The 22,692-nt window shown below is 37.7% G+C and overlaps 1 protein-coding gene across 8 annotated transcripts in view; it reads right to left on the bottom strand.

Moving 5' to 3' along the window:
• Positions 1–22,692, bottom strand: part of TPX2 (TPX2 microtubule nucleation factor) — a 60,230-nt gene that overhangs the window by 26,922 nt on the left and 10,616 nt on the right. For 6 of the 8 annotated variants that reach the window (XM_086701929.1, XM_086701927.1, XM_086701935.1 and 3 more), the window contains 5 exons: positions 17,731–17,902; positions 15,749–15,871; positions 9,318–9,444; positions 2,132–2,260; positions 1,140–1,268 (listed from right to left, as the gene is read on the bottom strand). In XM_086701929.1, the coding sequence (XP_086558055.1) occupies positions 1,140–1,268; positions 2,132–2,260; positions 9,318–9,444; positions 15,749–15,871; positions 17,731–17,836 (614 nt within the window). In that variant the 5' untranslated portion in view covers positions 17,837–17,902. Of the gene's footprint in view, positions 1–1,139; positions 1,269–2,131; positions 2,261–9,317; positions 9,445–15,748; positions 15,872–17,730; positions 17,903–19,277; positions 19,296–22,692 lie in introns of those variants that run through there. The other 2 variants (XM_086701934.1, XM_086701930.1) reach the window with 2 other exon arrangements.

Below are 22,692 nucleotides of genomic sequence, written 5' to 3'. Positions count from 1 at the left end.
GACTGACATACGTAAAATATACACTGTGATGGAGAAGAGAGACTTAGGAGTGAAACCAGCTAGAGTTCAAATCCCAACCATGTCATTTCATTTTCTACCTATGTGCTCTTGAGAAAAATATTTAATCCCTCTGAGACTCAGTTTTCTCCACTGTAAAATGAGGAATATATTCATCCCCACAGAATATTTGGTGACTATTAAATCGGTGTTTCCCAAGTACCTGACACATAGCAAAAGTTCAGTTTAGAGTAATCATTCTTAACAATGAGACTATCACTAATACCATGTACAGATAAAAAGAAAAGGAAATAGACAATCCACCCAAGAGGAAATATGGAAAAGATGTTTACAATAACAGTAATATAATCCTATCAGCAAATAAAAATTAAAATAAGTTGATGCCATCAACATTTTATCAAGTAAATTTAAACAATTTTAAATGCAAAAAACAAATTCAATGTGGACAGGGTACACGGAAATAAAAATATTCATTCAAAGCTGATGGTATTGTAAATTCATACATTTATTTCAGAAATAAAATTGGCAATATCAATAGCCATAAAACTAGCCTTGATCAAGGAATTTCTCTTTCCTCAGCCTGAAGAAACTACTCAAAGAAAAGTCCCTACCAATAAAGATGTTCACTGATTATTTCTAATAGTGAAAAATTGGTAACTACATTTTCAACAGGAAATGGTAAATATAATTTGATAGAGTATTTGCTATTGAAAAAGGATAAATGGGAAGATTTTATAGTATAGTATAGAAAAAGAAAAAGAAATAGTCTTGTGGCAAGCAAAGAAAACAAATCCCAAAGGTTACTTATACACAGATTGTAAAAATACATTTTTTACTTGCGTAAAGACCTGAAGGGAGCTTGGTAAAATAGAAACTGTTCAATTCAGGTAGTAAGGACCTTTTTACTAACTTTTTCCTTTTATATTCCTTTTAATTTGCTTTAATAGTATATTTTCCTCAATGTTTAAGACTTGAGCATCCCCCACAATATAAAACAATTCACCTCACCATAGTTACAGATTTATTAGTTTCCCAAGCTCCATGTGCTCCACACTACAGATGTACCTGCTTATAATTTTACTCTATTGACTCTAAAGTTTAAATTCAGGAAAGAAACATACCTCACAGGTGGTATACAAGACACAGTATGTCGGCCCTTGGCTTTCTCTGGGGAAGACTCATGTTTTTCAGAGGTATCTTGATGGGCACTGCTTTCTTCCTCTTCCTCTGGCTTCTTTTTTTTGTTAGAACTTGAGTTCAAAAGAACAAAAAATAAATATTCTCAATTCCCTAAAGCATACACTGCTGTACTCTCCTCCCCAAATCTATCACATAAGGCTTAAATTTTCTCTTTCATTCGGACAACAAGCACGTCTCAATTGCAAGATTCTTTCAATAGTACGTACCAATGGATAAAATGGGTAAACTCTGAGAACACCAACAGAAGTCAAGGTAAGAGTTGTCTGATGATGGTTCAGGAGGGTGGGGAGAGATTCCAACTGCTTATCATAAAATGCACAAATGGCAGATAGCTAGCTGCCTTCCCAATATCTATTCCACTTTCTTTCTTATCAATAGAATTCTAATTTTGTTTGGGGTGGCAATGTACAAAGGCTGTACTTGTTTTGAGAGCTTCTCTTGTACTAGGGAGAATTCAAGCGACACAGTAGGGCAACTGAGGTATAACCAAGGTTTCTGAAAAATTTTCACTTTTGTGATATGGGTGCTGCCCCTCTTCATCATACTCTCCTTCTTCTCTTAAACATGGATGTGATACCTAGATATATAGCAGCTATCTTGTGACAATGAGGCAACAAGCACAAGGAAGAAGCTAAGAAACACAGAGCTGCCATCTTGAGTAACAAGTATGAAAAAAAAGCTAACAATGCCCTGGCACTGTTCAGTCACTGAACCAAAGCCAACAGCAAACTTCTGTGAAGCAAATAAATTACTATTCTTTAAACCACTCGAGGTGAATAGGCTATTTCTTATAGCAAAATACATTCCTAACTGATAAAAATAAGAACAAGCACCATATATTCTGTTTGCTGTTAACCACAGGAGCAAACAGGAGTAAAACCTATGCCAACCGACAGAAGCTGTGGCTACTTACACTTTCATTTTTTTGGAGGGTGGAATTTCATTGATGATTAGAGGAGTAGCACATCTCTTAGCTTTCATTTTTACATGATGTTTTTCTTTCTGTTCCAAATCCTTCTGAGCAGAGAGTCTAGTAGATCGCCTGTGGTACAGGAATTGACAAAATTTATCCAAAATGAATGTATCTACTACACATATGCAATTGTGCCCCAGAAATGTGAAAGTATGTCAAACTGCCAATGGCTACAAAGAGTTTTGTGGTATTATTTCCACTCTAAAAACTTTTTGCCTTACTGATAGCTTTTGAACCTCATCATAAAATGTTGGTACTTAAATGCAATGGATTTTTTTTCTTTTAAGACACAGGCAATCACCTAATACAACTCCCTCCTTTTAAATGTAAAAATCAATAAAGATGAGGTGACTTGACCCTGTTACATAGCAAATTGCTATCAGACTTGAAATTTGAGATCAGATCTCCTGGTAACTAAGGTGTTTATTTTCTCCTTTTAGTCACGCCCCCGTTTTTGGTAAAATATTTAACACATACCAAAATGTGCACAAAACAAAAATTAAGTTAAATGATTATAAAGTAAAGACTCATGAAATCACCACCCAGGCTAAGAAGTAGAACACTGGCAGGGGTGCCTGGGTGGCTCAGTTGGTCAAGCGTCCAGCTTTGGGTCAGGTCATGATCTCATAGTTCGTGATTTTGAGCCCCATGTCGGGGCTCTGTGCTGACAGCTCAGAGCCTGGAGTCCTCTTCAGATTCTATGTCTCTCTCTCTCTACCCCTCCCCGACTTGTGCTGTCTCTCAAAAGCAATAAACATTAAAAAAAAAAATTAAAAAAAAAAAAAGAAACCTTCAGGTAATATAATCAGACTACTGCAAGTATTGTTTTTCTGTCTTGTTTATTTCACTCAACATTATATTTGTGAGATTCAGCCACATTGAGTCATGTAGCTTTAATTCACGGATTTTTAATGCTGTATAACAGTCACTGTAGGAATGTACCACTATCTATCCAGTCCACTGCACAGGTGCACATGTTGCTGGCGGGTGTAGGCTTTAAGACCGTTTGTTAGGTCATAGGACCCTGGTTATATCAATTAAAAGTTGTTTCCAAAGTGCTTGTACCAATCTATGCTTACTTACACTGGCGAGTTGATATTATAGTCTGCATTGCTCTACACCCTCCTGAACACTTGGTACTGTCAGATGTTTTAATTTAGCCGGTATGCAGTAAAACCTTGCTGTGGTTTTAATTTGCTTTTCTGATTCCCAGTGAGATAGGCAACTTTTCACATGTTCACTGGCCATTTGGTTATCCTATTTGATAAAGTACTAGTTCAAGTCTCTTGTTTGTTTTCCATTGGGTTGTCAATCCTTTCCTGAGTGATTAGTAAGAATTCCTTATATACTATGAACATAAGCCCTCTGTAGGTTTTATGTGTCACAAATATCTTTTCCCACTTTGGGGGTTGGCTTTTTACTCTCTTTATGGTACCATTTGACTAGATAAATGTCTCAAATACATGAATACCCCTCCCCATTATGGTCAGTGCTTTTCTGTGTGTATACTATTTAAAAAAAAATCCTTCCCTGTTCCAAGGTCATGAAGATATTCTCCAATATTTCATTATATGAGCTTTAGCATTCACATTTAGATCTACAATTCCACCCAGAATTGACTATTTTAGGGGCCCCTGCTGGTTCAGTCAGAGGAGCACATGACTCTTGATCTTGGGGTTGTGGGTTTGAGCCCCAACACTGGATGTAAAGAAAAAAAGAATTGACTGTTTTATATGCAAAGGGGGACCAAGTTTCATTCTGTTCGATCTGGATATCCACTAGCAAAGCATTGTTTTTTAAAGGGTGGGGTGGGGGGGAGCACTGTTTCCCCACAGGTCTACAGTAACACCATTGTCATATATCATGCCCAGAGATGGGTGCATGAATTTCACTGATCTCATTAATCCTTGGATAATACCATAAAGCTTGAATTACTGCAGCTTCATAATAATATGTCTTGCTATCAACTAGCACTTTGAAAGTATCTGGCTATTCTCAGACCTTTGCATTTCTGAATAAATTTTAGCATCAGTTTATCAATGTCCACAGTGAAAACCACTAGGATTTTAATGAATATTACATTGAATCTATAGATCAGTTAGGGAGAACTAATATCTTTTTAATACTGATCCCCCAATCCATAAATATGGTATGTCCTACAATTTATTTAGATCTTGTTTAATTTCTCTCAATACTTTTTTTTATAAAAGTCCTAAACACTGTAAAGACTTATTACATTTTCAGGCTTTCATGCTACTGCACAGAGTACCAATTTTTAAGTCTTTATTACAGAGAATTTCAAGCATATTTTTAAAATAAGGAGAGGGGTGCCTGGGTGGCTTAGTTGGTTAAATGTCCAACTCCTGATTTCAAGCTCAGGTCATGATCTCACAGTTTGTGGGATTGAGCCCCATGTCGGGATGTGCACTGAAAGTGTGGAGCCTGCTTGGGATCCTCTCTCTCCCTCTTTCTCTGCCTCTCTCCCATGCACATGTGCTTTCTTTCTCTCTCTCTAAATACTAAAAAACTAAAAGTGAGAATAAAATGGACTAGTGAGTACTCATCATTCAGTTTCAGAAATTATCAACTCACAGCCAATCCCAATCAATTTTCCTTCCATCCATCCTATTGGATTTCGAAACGAATCCTAACTGTCTACCTTTCATCTACAAATATTTCATATTAATCTCTAAAAGAAAGTACTCATAAAAAAAATTACATGGAGTAATGAAGAGCAAATTTACTGAATTAAGGAATGAAGAAATGAATGTATTGAATGAGTAATGAAGAGTGCATATTACAAAATGCAGACAAGATACAATAATACAACCATTTGAAGGCACTGGAAAGTGACCAAAAGCAGGCAGAAAACAGAGGCACATTTATCCATGAAAAACAACTGCAAAGGGTAAAAATTATGAGTTGGTAGCTTTTTTGCCTGAGGTACTCCCCAAATGTAGCAGCTCTAACAGCAGAAAATTCCAGTCTCACTGGCTAGAGATAATAGAAGATAAAAATTCAAGGCCAGTATAACACCTAGAAATTTAGAAGAAAATCCTGAAAGTGAAAGAGCCACAGAAAAAATGTCACTCAAAATCTGAGCAAAACCTCTGCACAAATTCCTGCCTGACTGCTAAACCATGTATATTTAGAGGACACCCATGGAGCCCAGCAAAAAGGCAAGCAGAAACTGGTGAGGTGTCCATCCTTAAAAAATAAAACCACACCACGTAAGACTGGTGAGTTTGCTGCTTTTTTTTTTTTTTATAAATGTAACCCCCACTGTGCATATAGTAAGATGGCACAAAACTAACATCTTACTTGCTTGAGGTGTCAATAGACAAACATTGGAGCTGGCAGCAATTTAGAGACAAAACCTCAGAAACAAGAGAACCACAGAGAGGATGAACACTTAAACCTGAGGATGAACACTTAAACTCTACTCAAAGTCTTGGCTGACTTCTAACTTTCACAGGTCTGGGGGAGACCACAGGGAACCAGACTAAAAAAGCGGCCAGCTATGTATGCAAATACATGAATGGCCAATAATCACATGAAAATATGGATCAACGTTATTAGTCATCAGAAAAATGTAAATTAAAACCAATGAAATATCATTAAAAAGACGGACAATACCAAATGTTGGCTAGGATACGGAGCAAATGAAACTCTCATATACTGCCAGTGGGAATGTAAATGGTACAGTCACTTTGGAAAACTTTCTGGCGTTTCTTATAAACATACATTTAACACTATGACCCAGCTATTGCAGTCCTAAGTATTTACTCAAGAGAAACTTATGTCCTCAAAACTACTCAGAGCAGCTCTATATAGCCCCCAAATGGAAACAACCCAAATGCCCATCATCTGGTAGATGGATAAATAAATTGTGGCATATCCATTCAACAGAACTTACTATCAGCAATAAGAAGGAACAAATTACTGGGGTGCCTGGGTGGCTCAGTCAGTTAAGCATCTGACTTCGGCTCAGGTCATGATCTCACGCTTCATGGATTCGAGCCACACATCAGGCTCTGTGCTAACAGCTCGGAGCCTGGAGCCTGCTTCGGGTTCTGTGTCTCCCTTTCTCTCTGCCCTTCCCCCGCTCACTGTCTGTCTCTCTGTCTCTCTCAAAAGTAAATTTAAAATTTAAAAAAAAAAAAAAAAAGGAACAAACTACTAACATGAAAGGACATGGATGAATCTCAAAAGCACACGCTAAGTGAAAAGAAGTCAGATATAAAAGAGTACCATAAATTTCATTTATAAAAACATCTAGAACGGAAAAAATTAATCTACAGTGACAGGAATTAGAACAGTTTTGCCTCTGGGTAGGAGGTGAGAGAGTGAGAAGGTAGAAAAAGCAGTAAGAATTAACTATAAAGGGTTAAGATGAGAGAACTTTTGAGGTGATGAAAATGTACTATATATGTTGATTGTGGTGTTATGGCTGCATGGTAGTATGTATTTATCAAAACTAATCAGATCGTACGGCCAAGATCTGTACATTTTACTATATGCAAATTATTACCCAGTAAAGTTAGTTAACTTTTACCTTTTTTAAAAAAATTTTTAGGGGCGCCTGGGTGGCTCAGTCGGTTAAGCATCCGACTTCGGCTCAGGTCATGATCTCGCAGTCTGTGAGTTTGAGCCTCGTGTCGGGCTCTGTGCTGACAGCTCAGAGCCTGGAGCCTGCTTCGGATTCTGTGTCTCCCTCTCTCTCTGACCCTCCCCCGTTCATGCTGTCTCTCCCTGTCTCAAAAATAAATAAATATTAAAAAAAAATTTTTTTTTAATGTTTATCTATTTGAGAGAGAGAGAGAGAGCACAAGTGGGGGAGGGACAGTGAGAGAGGGAGACACAGAATCCGAAACAGGCTCCAGGCTCTGAGCTGTCAGCACACAGCCCGACACGGGGCTCAAACTCATTAACCGTGAGATCATGACCTGAGCTGAAGTCAGAAGTTCAACAGACTGAGCCACCCAGGCACCCCAAAACTAGTTAATTTTTAAAAACGGGACTGGGAATCATACAAACTAGAAAGGAAGAAGGCAAAACACATGAACACACGACCATTTTGGACATTATTTAAAGTCAGCAATGTTATGAAGTCAAGAGAAGAATTGCTGGGTGTCTTTAGGGAGAAATGACTAAGGGATGAGATGCCAAAAATTAAAACATGTATTTATGGTAAAGCAACACCTCCATGGAAAAATTATCATTACACACTAAGGCCTTATTGACTCTTAACTATTCTGTGTCAAAGAAGTTTTGGACATGTTTTAGCCTATCCATTGAGACCATGTGAAAATAAAATAAAATGGAATTTGTATGACTTTTTTTTTTTTAACGTTTATTTTTGAGACAGAGAGAGACAGAGCATGAAGGGGGGAGGGGCAGAGAGAGAAGGAGACACAGAATCGGAAGCAGGCTCCAGGCTCTGAGCCATCAGCCCAGAGCCTGACGCGAGGCGCGAACCCGCGGACCACGAGATCGCAAGATCGTGACCTGAGCTGAAGTCGGACGCCCAACCGACTGCGCCACCCAGGCGCTCCGGAATTTGTATGACTATCTACACCTTCCTATTCCATCTGCCATTCCTTTCTCGATTAGGTAACTCTGGACTCAGATAAATCTGAGATCTGAGATTAATGGCACTAATGTTTTACTTACTATGCATTTTCATAATGCAATATCATTTACAAAGTACTGTCACATGCCATCTTATTTGGCCCTTTCTTACAAGGAGCCTGGAGGATATGATTATTCTCAGTAAACTGAAGTTTTGAGTGGTAGAAGTACCTGCCTTAAAAATAAAACAAAAAACCATTCAGGTCTCTAATAGTAGCTGGCTTCCTCTCACACCGTCATTTCCAAAAGGCATTCAGCATTCAATCAGGATGAAAGACAATTTTAGCAATCATATACATATACAGAAGAGAGAAGTGAAGACACTAACAGTTTCCGGGATTCTGAAGCAATCTATAGGAATCTGTAGGCCTCAATTTACAATCTAAACATGGAACAGAAACCATAGAATCAACCAGTAGCAATCTCTTAAGACTCTTGTGATATATGCCTAGCTCACTGAAATTTCATAGAATTCTTTTTATTAAAATGGGCTTCAGGTCACGATCTCGCGGTCCGTGAGTTCGAGCCCCGCGTCGGGCTCTGGGCTGATGGCTCAGAGCCTGGAGCCTGTTTCCGATTCTGTGTCTCCCTCTCTCTCTGCCCCTCCCCCGTTCATGCTCTGTCTCTCTCTGTCCCAAAAATAAATAAACGTTGAAAAAAAAAATTAAAATGGGCTTCTTTACCAAAAAAGTTTAGGATAAGCTTGTATGATACCAATCTCAAAAGGTAATACCTTTATACCAGCATGAGGCTTTGTAAATGGTAGTTTTATCACTTCTGAATATAAAATAATATTATCTGTCATCCCTCTTTCTTGAGGATATTCTAGGTAACATCAAAGTATAAAGCAATAAACGGTCTTACAATTTAAACTTTATGAGTGGATGGTAATTATTAGATGTTGAAAGTTTAAAACAAAAAAAACATAACCTGAATATTCTTCTGATTAGTGCCATCTGAAGGCAACTAATACTGACAGCTCCCAAACATGGTATTTTTGTTATCAAAAAAAAAGATACTGACGCAAATACAACATTCAAAGACATTAACTATTTTAAGTTCACCAGTGCCAAGATTGCAGCTTAACCCACCCATCTATTCATTCATCAAGCATTTAAATATTCAGTTTCTGCTCCTGCCAGACACTGTTAGGCACAGTAAGGATACATATTGCTTGCCCTTATGAAGTTTACTTATAATATATAAATAGGAAAAAAAAAAGTCTGTCATATATCCACACAAATAAAGTGCAATCCATATTGATAGTGCAAATAGCAAGGGTTCTGGAACCAGTAAACTTTAAGCAACTTAGTACCTCTAAGTCCTTATCAATAAGTTAAGCATATTACCTACAATTCATAAATGTTATGAAGATTAAATGAGGTAAAATAAAGAGCCTAATATAGTATGAGACACATAGTAGGTACCCTGACAGGAACTATTCTGTGAACATTACTAACATAAAAACCACTTTGGAGCCCTAAAACAGTCTTACCTCTGTGGCTGTGCTGGAGTATTTCTTGAGGTGTTTCCCTTGACTTCCAGGGAAGAAGCAGCATTTGATGGAATGGACTGTTCCACCAAATTTTCTTTTTCTGCCTCTTTGTAGTAAGTGTTGTCAACTGTGGAAAAGCAAAAACTAGTCAGCACTCAAATTCCAAGGAAGTAAGCTAGATATGAGAGACACATCTATATGTATGTGCATGTGTGTGTGTGTGTTGTGTGCGTGTGTGTGTGTGTGTGTGTGTATGACAACATAGAATTCTAGACTTAAAATTATGTGTGTGTGTGTGTGTGTGTGTGTGTGTGTGTGTGTATAAAGCTCCTCTAAGCAGTGGAACCTTTAGTTCCAGTGAAATCTTATACAGAAGATAAATTTATAAAATCTACTTTGCTTGAAGCAGAAACAAAGTATCCAGGGCCTATGTGCCAGCCTAAGTCATCACCTCAGAAAAAAGTACCTCTGCCTTTTAATGCTGATATAATCATATAATTAGGCATTATGGGTATAACCATTGGTTTTTCTCTCCTCCACAAATTAAAAACAGTTAAGAGTTTAAAAATACAGCATTTGGGAAAAGGGAATCTAAGGGTGGAAAGGGGAAGGACATATTTTATCATAACGTATTCTGATGTTACCATGGCCATCATGAAACAGAAACAAAAAAGTACTATAAGAATAAGGAGACAAGAATAATCAAAAAAAGTCTTCATGGAAGAAATAGCATTTTCTGGTATAGCTTATGAACTTATGAACTGAGAGCCTTGACAAAAGACAAAAAATCCAACCAGATAACAGGGAAGAAAAGTCAGGCTACGAAAACACATTTCATGCATTATGTATTCCAGAGAACAATCATTTGGCTCATCGCCTAAAGAAATTTTTTCCTGGGGCGCCTGGGTGGCTCAGTCGGTTAAGCGGCCAACTTCGGCTCAGGTCACGATCTCGCGGTCCGTGAGTTCGAGCCCCACGTCGGGCTCTGTGCTGACAGCTCAGAGCCTGGAGCCTGTTTCCGATTCTGTGTCTCCCTCTCTCTGACCCTCCCCTGTTCATGCTCTGTCTCTCCCTGTCTCAAAAATAAATAAAAACGTTAAAAAAAAAAATTTAAAAACAAAAAACAAAAAAAACAAAAAAAAAGAAATTTTTTCCTAGAGGGGAGAAAAAGAAACAAAAAAATGATAATATATTGTGTCAAGGCTATAACAGAGGCACTTACCCTATTTAAAATCAGAGAGGATTAAATTTTAAAGATTTAATATAAAAAATTTAACATAAAAAATTTTATAGGGGTGCCTGGCTGGTTCAGTAGGTACAGCATGTGATTCTTCATCTCAAAGTTGTAGGTTTGAGTCCCATGTTGAGTGTAGACATTACTTAAAAATAAAATCTTAAAATAGAATAAAAAAATTTATATTCTCCCTACAAAAAATGTTCTTAAAATATCAACACACCATGCTAACACTAATCAAAAGAAAGCTGGGATGGCTATATTAGTATCAGACAAAGCAGATTTCAGAGCAAAGAATACCAGAGATAAAGACAATCATTTCAAAATGATAAAATGGTCAATTCTTCAAGATGCGGTAACAACTGAAATATTTACGTACCTAACAACAGAGTTTTAAAATACAAAAAGCAAAAAAGACGGGGCGCCTGGGTGGCGCAGTCGGTTAAGCGTCCGACTTCAGCCAGGTCACGATCTTGCGGTCCGTGAGTTCGAGCCCCGCGTCAGGCTCTGGGCTGATGGCTCGGAGCCTGGAGCCTGTTTCCGATTCTGTGTCTCCCTCTCTCTCTGCCCCTCCCCCGTTCATGCTCTGTCTCTCTCTGTCCCAAAAATAAATAAACGTTGAAAAAAAAAAAAAATTTAAAATACGAAAAGCAAAAAGCACAAGGAAAATTAGGCAAATCCATAAATATAGTCTGAAATTTCAATATCTCTCTTCTAATTTATGGAACAAGTTGACAGAAAAATCGGTAAGAATATAGTAGTCTTAATATATGAGCAAATGTGCATGGCTGTATTCCAATAAAACTTCATTAACAAAAATATGTTGCAGTCCACTCATCAAGAAAATTTAAGTTACAAACATACATACATACGTGGTATGCATATATATAGATATACACACACACACATACATGATGACAAAGCCCCAAATACATGAAGGAAAAACTGACAAAATTAAAGGGAAAAACAGTTCAACAATAATAGTTGAAGATTTCAATATCCATTTTCAATAATGGATAGTACACTTAGAAGATCAATAGGAAATAGAAGACTTGAGCAACATCAACCAACTTGACCCAAGTGACATTTATGTAACTCTCCACCCAATGACAGCAGAATATACATTATCTTGAAGTGCACACAGAACATTTACCAAGATACACCATATTCTGGGCCATGAAACAAGTCTCAATACAAAAAGATCAAGTCACACAAATATATTTTTTAACCAAATGGAATTAAATACCTTGAGAAATCAATAACAGATTTCTGGAACTGCCACCCCCTGCCACATGTATTTGGAAATTAAATACACACTTCTAAATAACACTTAGGTAACTTGGAACTAGTAGATAAATCCTGGAGATTACAGTCAACAATAATAGTCATAGAGATTATAGTCAATACTGTATTACAAACTTCAAAGTTGCTAAGAGACAAGATCCTCATTGTTCTCACAATGAGAGAAAAGAAATAATTATGTGATATGATAGAGGTGTCAGTCACGTTGCAATATATAAACATATCAAATCAACACCTTAAACTTATACAATGTTGTATGTCAATTATATCTCAATTAAAAAAAAAACACATGGATCAAGAGGATAGCAATATAAAGAAATTAAAAGTATTTTGAATGGAATGAAAATGAATACAGAGCACACCAAAATTGTGGGATGCCACTAAAGCGGTACTTAGGGGGAAATTTATAGAAGAAAGATTTCCAATCAATGACTTCAGCTGCCATCTAAAAAACTAAAAAAAAAAAGAGCATATTGAACTCAAAATAAGTAGAAGGGAACTAATAGATCAGAATGAAAATCAATGAAATAGAAAAAGCAATAGAAAAACAACAACAACAACAATGAAACCAAAAGTTGGTTCTTTCAGAAAATCAGTAACACTAATAAATCTCTAGCCAGGCTGATTAGGAAACAGAGACAAATTACCAAGATCAGGAATGAAAGAGGTGATACCACACAGAATCTGTAAATATTAAAAGGATAATAAGGGAACATTATGAACATTCAACAACTTAGATGAAACGGACAAATTATTTTAAATACAAACTACCAACACTCACTCAAGATGAGAGTGTTAAAAATTTGAATTTGTAGTTAAAAACCTTTCTACAGGGGCGCCTGGGTGGCTCAGTCAGTTAAGCGTCCGACTTTGGCTCAGGTCATGATCTTGTGGTCTGTGGGTTTGAGCCCCGCGTCGGGCTCTGTGCTGACAGCTCAGAGCCTGGAGCTTGTTTCATTCAGATTCTGTGTCTCCCTCTTTCTCTGACACTCTCCTGTTCAAGCTCTCGATCTCTCTCTCTCTCTCTGTCTCAAAAATAAATAAATGTTGGAGCGCCTGGGTGGCTTGGTCGGTTAAGCATCCGACTTCGGCTCAGGTCATGATCTCACGGTCTGTGAGTTCGAGCCCTGCGTCGGGCTCTGTGCTGACAGCTCGGAGCCTGGAGCCTGTTTCAGATTCTGTGTCTCCCTCTCTCTCTGCCCCTCCCCTGTTCATGCTCTGTGTCTCGCTGTCTCAAAAATAAATAAACGTTAAAAAATATATAAAAATAAAAAATAAATAAAATAAATAAATAAATGTTAAAAAAAAAATTAAAAGGGGCGCCTGGGTGGCGCAGTCGGTTAAGCGTCCGACTTCAGCCAGGTCACGATATCGCGGTCCGTCAGTTCGAGCCCCGCGTCAGGCTCTTGGCTGAGGGCTCAGAGCCTGAAGCCTGTTTTCGATTCTGTGTCTCCCTCTCTCTCTGCCCCTCCCCCGTTCATGCTCTGTCTCTCTCTGTCCCCAAAATAAATAAACGTTGAAAAGAAAAAAAAAAATAAAATAAAATAAAAACACAAAAAAAACCTTTGTACAAAGAAAAGTCCAGACCCAGATGGCTTTAATGGTGAATTCTACCAAACATTTAAGTAAGACCTAATATTAATTCTACACAAATTCCTCCAAAAAAAAAAAAAAAAAAAAAAAAGAAGAGAAGGGAATATATAGAGTAAGGTATTTATCAAAACAAGCAAAGGTATCACAAAGAAAACTACAGACCAATATACCTCATGAAAAATATATACAGAAATTCTCAACAAAAATGTAGCAAACAACCTAAAAATGCATACGAAGAAAAAATACCATCATGACCAATTGGGGTTCATCCCAGAAATGCAAGGTTGGCTTAACGTTGGAAAATCAGTGTAATTCAACACAGTAACAGACCAAAAAAAGAAAAATGATCATATAATCATCTCAATATAAGCAGAAAAGGCATTTGACAAAATCTCACATCCATTCCAAATAAAAAATTATCAGCAAATAGGAATAGATGGGAATTTCCTCAGCCTGATCAAGGATATTTACGAAAAAACTACAGTTAACATCATATTTAATGGTAAAAGCCTGAACGCACAGGAATAAGACAAGCATGTCTACCTTTTCCACTCCTATCCAACATCCTACTAAAGGTTCTAGCCAGTACAGTATGCAAGAAAAAGAAATAAAAGGCATATTTGCAGATGATATGATCATCTATGTAAAAATCTGATGGAATCTATTAAAAAACTACTAAAACTAGTGAGTTTAGAAGGTTGCAGGATAAAAGATTAATATGTAAAAATCAATTATTTTTTTTGTATTAGCAACACAAAAGAAAACTGAAATTAAAATACAGGTATGAAAAGTGCTTTGAGAACACAATAAGAGGAATCAGAGAAAAAAGGGTATTTGAGCTGGACTTTGAATGATGAATAGGAACTTTTCAATTACATTAGGAATTGAATGCAGAGGGAACAACACTCGTAAGACAGGTGAAAATATGTAATATGAAAGAACACAGACTCTGAGGGGCCTAAGGGGCATGCACGTAAGCAATGTGCATGGTTTTTGCCACATGACAGACCCAACAGAAGTTTCTTGCTTGGGGGCACTATTGACAAAACAATCTTCAACTGAAAGTGGTCCAGACAAATTAGGTAACAGTACATACTCTTTCAATTCAAGAAGAGCACAAAGACCACCAAGGCAACAGAAAATCTGCCATGCCTAATGAACTAATGTAATTTACCTGAGGATGCAGCACTGAGGCCACAGGCATTCCAAGCATGACAAGTGAAACATGCCATACAGTTCTAACCCCTTCTGCAATTAAGACGATGGATACAAAAGTTCAGGGTCCCTGCCCTAATCCCAAATTCAATAGATATCATCTGTACTCATGAGTTAATTATTTGAAAGTCATCCTAGCAGCTTAGACTTTGTAAACTACAAAAGTTTGCTAGAAATACAGCTATTTCCTGGTATGACTCTTCTACTTAACGGTCTAATTGGAGCCAGTTTCAGATTCATCCATTAAGAGTAATTTTCAAATGTTCTAAATTGATTGTGGTATTGGTTGTACAACTACTCTATGACTGTACTGTGAAAAACACTGATGGAGAGCCTGAGTGGCTCAGTTGGTTAGGTGTCTGACTTTGGCTCAGGTCATGATCTCTCCTTCGTGGGTTTGAGCCCTGCATCAGGCTCTGTGCTCAGAGCCCGGAGCCCGCTTTGGATTCTGTGTCTCCCTCTCTCTCTGCTCCTCCCCTGCTTGCGCTCTGTCTCTCTCTGTCTCTCAAAAAATAAAACATTAAAAAAAAAATTTTTTTTTAAGACTGAAATGTACACTTTGGGTGATTTGTTCATGTGAATCATATCTAAATATGGCTGTTACTTCAAAAAAGTAATTTTTAAGGATTTATGATCTCTTAAAAATGATTCTTTTGTTCTGATCAAATAGAAAATATTCTGCAGACTTAGTAACCACCAGTTTAAATGCCAATTATCTTTTAGAATCAGATACATGACTCAAAGAATTCTTGTGCAATGACAAGCAGTACATTCTTCTCTCCTACTGCTTTGTTTCCCAGCCAGAGTCAGGTTATGTTATATTAAACCTTGTCATAAAAAGAAAAGAGTTTTGTATCTGGCAGTGAAAGTCTATGTTAGCTTAAGTTCCAAGAAATTAAAAAAAAAAAAAAAAAAAAAGTGTAGTACATCATTAGTGTCACATTCACCATAAAGTGAAACTGGCCCATTTCACCAATAATAAACCAAAGGATACAACATTTACGTAATTCCCCCAGATCCCTCAGGCCCATAACACACTGTTCCACCATTCTACCAAAGAGCTTTTTCCTAAGATGTTCTTTCTTACCTGGTCTTAAAGGTGTGACAATAGCTTGCTGAGGATTAGGCTTTCTCAGAGGGGTTTTGCCCTGAAAAAGCCCTCCTATGCCATTCTTCCCAGGAAACTTGTTCTCCAAATTGGCTTTCTCTTCTGTGAAAAAAAAAGAGCATCATTTAAACAACCAGCAAGGAAGCAAAATAAATCAGTCCTATGCACTTGTAAATGGGGCCTAAAGCCCCTACTAGTATGCTTCCAGCACATTTGGCAAGTACAAAGTTCTTGTGATCAAAATGAAATGAGTACACATTATACGTCAGAGATAGAGACTATAAAAACTATCACTGTAACACTGGCAACACTGAACAATGTATTACAGAAAAGGAGAAGTGCAGACTCTGCATTGTGAATAGCTACTTATCTTTGTTTGATACACATTTAGGACCATATAAGCATGAACTGGCCTAATCTACCACCTAAATACATCATGTTCCTCTTAAAGAAAACTGTAGCTATTAAGATCTGCAGGGCTTACAAGAGACATCTTATGGTCTGTTTGAGTTGAGGTTCTCTTTCAACTGGTTGGTAAGAAGTGGGTGTGTGATGATGGAACAGAGCTAGGCTCTCCCAAGGGATTTTACCTTAGGTTCTCCTGTGCCCAAAAGTGAGGACAAAGCAGTGAAACATCTGTTCTACCAACTGCCTAACAACAAACAGAAGCTTCAGGAATGTGGTGAGCTCCAACAATAACACTGTTCATGTACAATCAGAGTGCAACTGTATAAAAAGATATGATTATTTGGAAGAGAATTAGAAAATAATGTATTAGAACTAAGGTGGTTTTGAAAGAATGGTAGGATTAATTTTTTTCTTCGACATTGTATTTACCAGTTTCGCTGTACAAATATTTTCTATCTTGTTTTTAAAGAAACTTAGAAAAAAGATAGACAACCCAGGGTTGTCTTCCTCAAGGTTTCAGTAATGCAAGGACGTGGGAAGATCCTTATAGGGCAGCTGGTCCTCTTCACCTTTCCTCCACACCACTTCCAACAGACCCCTTCTCCAACGGATACCATTAAAGGCCTTTTGCAAGAGAAGGGCATGTGCCACCACACGTGGACACTGCATTGTAAGTGATAAGTGCAGCTGTAATGGACTCATTTTTTTTCTCCCATCACATTTTTTTTTTTTAAATACAGAAGATAAGTATATGAGAAAGAATAAAATGAAGGGACCCTAGCAACTACTAGCCTGACATATCACTGGTCTCACCGTATTATTCCAAAATACTATAAAAACATAACCACATCCTTATTTATTATTGGCCTGGTGTCAGGGTTTGCATCAAATCATATGACTCAACACCAGGCAATCCCATTTCTGTTTGGGGATTGGGTTCTGAGTAGCATAATCCCTCCAGCTAAAAATGAATCAGTGAGGGGAAGCAATAGGGCAGTAACTGTAGTTATAAAAAAGCAACACAAGAATGCCTGTGATGTTAGAACTGTTCAGTATCTTGACAGTGGGAATAGATGCACAAACCTACACAAGTGATAAAATTGCATAGAGCTTACTACAGAAATGAGTATGAGTACAAGTGAAACTGGGGAAATCTGAGTAAGATGGGTAGACTGTATCAATGTCAGTATCCTAACTGTAATACTAGATTCTATGCCCCATGGCAGTAGAGCAAGTTTTTATGTGGCTGCTATCACTACAGACATGTTTTGAATCTTTGAGTTTCACTCAACTTTGTTTCATCTGGATTTTTCCATATATCCCTAATGCTTAAATATTTACTATTCCTAACTGCAAAATAACACTGATAGCCCACTCCTAAGACACTGGGCATTTCAATTATTTCTATCATATCATAAATGATAAAATACCCTGGTGTAGAAAATAATTTATATTTTAGTTATTTTCTTGAAATTCCTACTATTTTTTTGAAAGGTACTCAGAACAAAGAGAGCTACTAACCCTTAAAATGGCCTGAAAAAGCAGACACTTACCAAACCAAGAATCTATGTTTTGGGTATCTTCCTCATCATCCAAAGAGGTAAAATTGATGAAGTCCGTGGGAGCATCATAGGAATAAGAAGTTTTAACTTGTGACATTGTCCCCTGCCTTGGCACAGAAGAGCAGGTTTTTCCCAGTACTCACTCTTCTCAACAGATCACCTTCTAATGAAAAGAAATGGTTCAGAAACTTGGTTGTACATTAATCTAAGGTACTGATTCCTCAGCAATTACTTTGATTTTACTACCACATTTGCAATTCTGAAAATAACCTGGACAAGACACCTTATTTTTCAAACCAAACTAAAAGTTAACTTTTCTTTTTCAAAGATTTTTTTTTTTTTTTTAAGCAATCTCTACACCCAACATGAGGCTCAAACTCACAACCCCAAGATCAAGAGTTTCATGCTCTACTGGCTAAGCCAGCCAGGTGCCCCAAAGTTAACTTTTCTTTTTTGGTAACTTGAAGATATTCCTGAAGATAAATGTGTTGGAATTAGAAGGAGGCAAAGTTTGATGAGTGCCTACAACATGCCAAGCAAAGTACCATACTAGGTGTTTGACATTCATTATTTTATTTTCCCTCAACCTACCATTTTTTCACTTCTAGCCTTTCCCACATCCCACTACTCTTTCTCTGCCCTGAATAACCCAATTTCTGAAACACACCATTACATTTTACACCTATTAACTAAAATCTTACTCATTATTCAAAGTCCAATTCAATTCTCTACAAACTTTCCCAATTTCTACCTATCATACTAATTGCTACCTCTCCAAGGCCATAATGCTGTTTACCATTCAATTTTATATTAGTTAACTATGCAAATGCCTCTCCTAGTAGACCGTAAATTCCTGAAGACAAGGACGGATTTTATCCACTTGTGTATACCTCAACCATCAAGGTTCTCAGAACGGTATCTTATACTAAGTAAAAACTTAGTACGTTTTGCCAACTACAGGTTTTCTTTCCTTGGAAATATTTTCATAGGCACCTGGGTGGCTCAGTCAGTTAAGTGTCTGACTTCGGCTCAGGTCACGGTCCCTCAGTTTGTGAGTTCAAACCCCACGTCGGGCTCTGTGCTGAGAGCTCAGAGCCTGGAGCCCGCTTCAGATTGTGTCTCCCTCTCTCTCTGCCCCTCCCCTGCTCACACTCTGTCTCTGTCTCAAAAATAAACAAACATTAAAAAAATTGAAAAAAATAAATAAAGAAATACATAAAAGGAGGCACCTAGCTGGCTCAGTCAGTAGAGCATGCCACTCTTGACCTCGGGATTGTAGGTTTGAGCCCTACGCTGGGTAGAGAGATTGCTAAAAATAAAATCTTAAAAAAAAACAACAACACACATAAAAGGCACGACATGTAAATTAGGTCAAAGAAACAAGTCAAAGGTATGGGCCCATCCCTGCTCCGGTGTACAAAGTTTTACATTCTCCCGTAGAAACCTGTGTAGGTTTAAAGTCAGCCCCCACTCTAGCCATTTACGGTTAAGAAAATATCTGGAAGTAGTTTCAAAAACAGTCTGAAGGACACACTCACTGGCAAATAATTTCCCTATGAAATCCAATGAGCCATTTGTCTTCATCCAGGGAACAACATGTACTTTAAAGTATTCTGTATCTTGGAAGAGAAGTAGATACCACTAATTACTTGCATACACATTTATTAAATTAAGTACCTTTAAGCCTTTATTTTATTATAAAAATTCATGCTCATTAAAGAAATCATAAAAAAAGCTCCTATAAAAAATAATAATCTATAATACCACACTATTCCAGTCTGTCTCCCTCTCTCTCTCTCTCATTTTTTCTCTATATACACACATATATTTGAAATCTGCTTCACATATTGTGAGCATTTTCCATGTCAATATATATATAGATACTTCATCAACTGACAGCTATACTATAATTTACGTATCCCCTATTTTTAGGCATTTTCCAATATTTTCACTTTAAAGATACTACTAGAAGAATATCCTTGTAGTTCAATTTCTGTACACATCCTTAAGTATGCCCTTAAGATAAATTCCTTTTTTTTTTTTAATGTTTATTCATTTTTGAGAGAGACAGAACATGACTGGGGGAGGGGCAGAGGGAGAGGGAGACACAGAATCCCAAGCAGGCTCCAGGCTTCAAGCTGTCAGCACAGAGCCCAATGCGGAGCTCAAGCCCATGAACCATGAGATCATGACCTAAGTTGAAGTATCGGACGCTCAACCAACTGAGCCACCCAGGAGCCCCTACCCTTAAGAGAAATTCTTAGAAGTGGACTTGCTGACTCTTGATACAAACTGTAAAACCGTTCCTAAAAAGGAACTTATATCACCAGAGGTATGCCAGTTTCCCACAATGTCACCAATTCTGGGCACTAATAACCCTCAGCACTCATTGTCTTTATAGTATACAACTATACCTATGCTCTGAGATAAATCATAAGAGTAGTTACACCCAACTTCATTGCTCAGTGGTTTGGCCAGTATTTCGTTAGCTTCTCTTAGTGGATTGGGGTAATTCAGAAGGTACTTGAGTGCCTGAGAAACATTTATTCTAATAATTATTTGGTTTACATAGTGACATCAATCCATACACCAGAGAACTTCATCTTTCCACGGTCTCTCCTATGAACTCAATGCAGCCAGAACTCCACAGATACCTTTATAACAATGCCCCAGTTGAGGTACTTAGTGTAGAAACATGATTATTTTGGAATCAGAAGGAATCTTAATAACTAACTTTTGCAGTTTATAGATAAGGATTAATTACAGCAAAAAAGGCTCTTTCAAGATCAACACAACAATAATACTAATGATCATGGTAAAAACAGTTACCAAAAGTACTTATACGTGCCAGGTGCCATGAAGTAGTAAATACATAGTATTTCAAATACTCTCCAACAATCCTGTAAAGCAGCAATTATTATTCCCATTCTAGAAGAGGAAGCTGAAGAGAGAATGATGTGCCCCGTATCATACAATTATGTAAAGGCAGAACTAGATCCAAAACTGAGGCTCCTAACATCAACACAATGTTCTTTCCACATTGTTCTGCCCTCTCACCCTATGAATTAAAGAGGCATATTAACATAGTTATGGCCTCTATTTGCATAGAAAAGAGTACTGCATATCCAAGTAAATCCATTCTCCATAGTCTTTTGCCCTCAATAGAGGAGTCTTTATTATTCTCATTTTAAAGTTTTCACTCTCTATGTCTACCTTCATTAATCAATTTAACTCACTAAGTTATTTGTTAGCAGTCCACTCTTATACACTCACTAGGGGCCTTAAATATGGGCTTAATGATATCGGAGCTCCTTTCTCATTAATACTCAAGTTGAGACTGTCTTACACAAAAAGTAGAAGATCTAGTCTCAGACACAAAGGAATTTAAAATCTAGATAGGAGCTAAGGTTCTGGCGCACTCAAAAAATAAGATAGTATACAATATTTAAATTATAAACTCTAAATATAAAGAGAGTTAGAAATTGGGGCGCCTGGGTGGCTCAGTCGGTTAAGCGGCCGACTTCGGCTCAGGTCATGATCTCGTGGTCCATGAGTTCAAGCCCCGCGTCGGGCTCTGTGCTGACAGCTCAGAGCCTGGAGCCTGTTTCAGATTCTGTGTCTCCCTCTCTCTGACCCTCCCCCACTCATGCTCTGTCTCTCTCTGTCTCAAAAATAAATAAACGTTAAAAAAAAAAAATTAAAGGGGCGCCTGGGTGGCGCAGTCGGTTGAGCGTCCGACTTCAGCCAGGTCACGATCTCGCGGTCCGTGGGTTCGAGCCCCGCGTCGGGCTCTGGGCTGATGGCTCAGAGCCTGGAGCCTGTTTCCGATTCTGTGTCTCCCTCTCTCTCTCTGCCCCTCCCCTGTTCACGCTCTGTCTCTCTCTGTCCCAAAAATAAATAAACGTTGAAAAAAAAAATAAAAATAAAAATAAAAATAAATTAAAAAAAAAAAAGAATTAGAAATTAATATCACTTAAGTCAAACTGATTAAATATGTTTCATTGAACATCATCAAAATAGTAGGAAGCACACCATAACAAAAGTCACCTTTTAAGCTTAGTGTAGCCAGAACAGTTCTGGCCAATGAGAATGAAGTAGGAACCTGCTGAGGGATTTACAGGAAAACTTACTTTCCTGATATAGCCACAGCCCTTGTTCTTGCCCTTTCCCTTCAACCCTTCTTGCCTTAAAGGCAAATGTAATAGCTAGAGATAGAGCAGCTATCGCGTATACAAGTGGATGGCCAAAAAAGTAACACTGGCCCTGATATTGCTGAGCTACTGACCATTGATCAAATATCAGCAACCATCTACCTCCAGACAATACTCTTTTTGAATAAGCCATTATAGTCACATTTTCTGTCACTTATAGCCCAAAACAATCCCAACAAAGAAGTCCAGAATTCTAGACCTGTCTCTGGCATTTACTACATGTGTAGAACAACAGGAGAGGCACTGTATCTTTCTGCCTACTTACTTCCCATAAACATGAGAAGGCACTTCAAGTACTATACAATGCACTACTATAAGATATCACAGCCTCTCCTCCCCTTGACCATATCTATATTCAAAGGACCCTCACTGAAAGATTCCCCAGTGACTGACAGTGGTTAAAATTCCCCTGTTGCAAGGAAGTTTTCCTGTTCTTGTGAACAAACATGCTGGAAGACATGGGAAAATCTTGGATTCCCATGATCTTAATGCCTAACCCAGGTCACTGGGAACACTTCCCAGGCAGGAATGCAATGAAGACAACTAAAGCTGGGGGAGGGAAGAGGCAGGAATGTAATATGCAACAAGCCCACTTAGCTTCCTAAAAACCATGATTCCACCAAAGCATGCCACTGAAAAAACCACCTGGAAAGTATTCAAATATAACCCCTCACATTCTTTTTTCTTTTTTAAATTATGGAGCTACATGGTTACCCTCTTTGGAGAGCAAGTGCATGTTTTT

Source organism: Puma concolor, chromosome A3, assembly GCF_028749965.1.
Source record: "Puma concolor isolate L17-30 chromosome A3, mPumCon1.1.hap2, whole genome shotgun sequence".
Lineage (NCBI taxonomy): Eukaryota > Metazoa > Chordata > Mammalia > Carnivora > Felidae > Puma > Puma concolor.
Note: the sequence above shows the minus strand (reverse complement) of the source record. Positions and strands in the feature narration are given on the sequence as shown.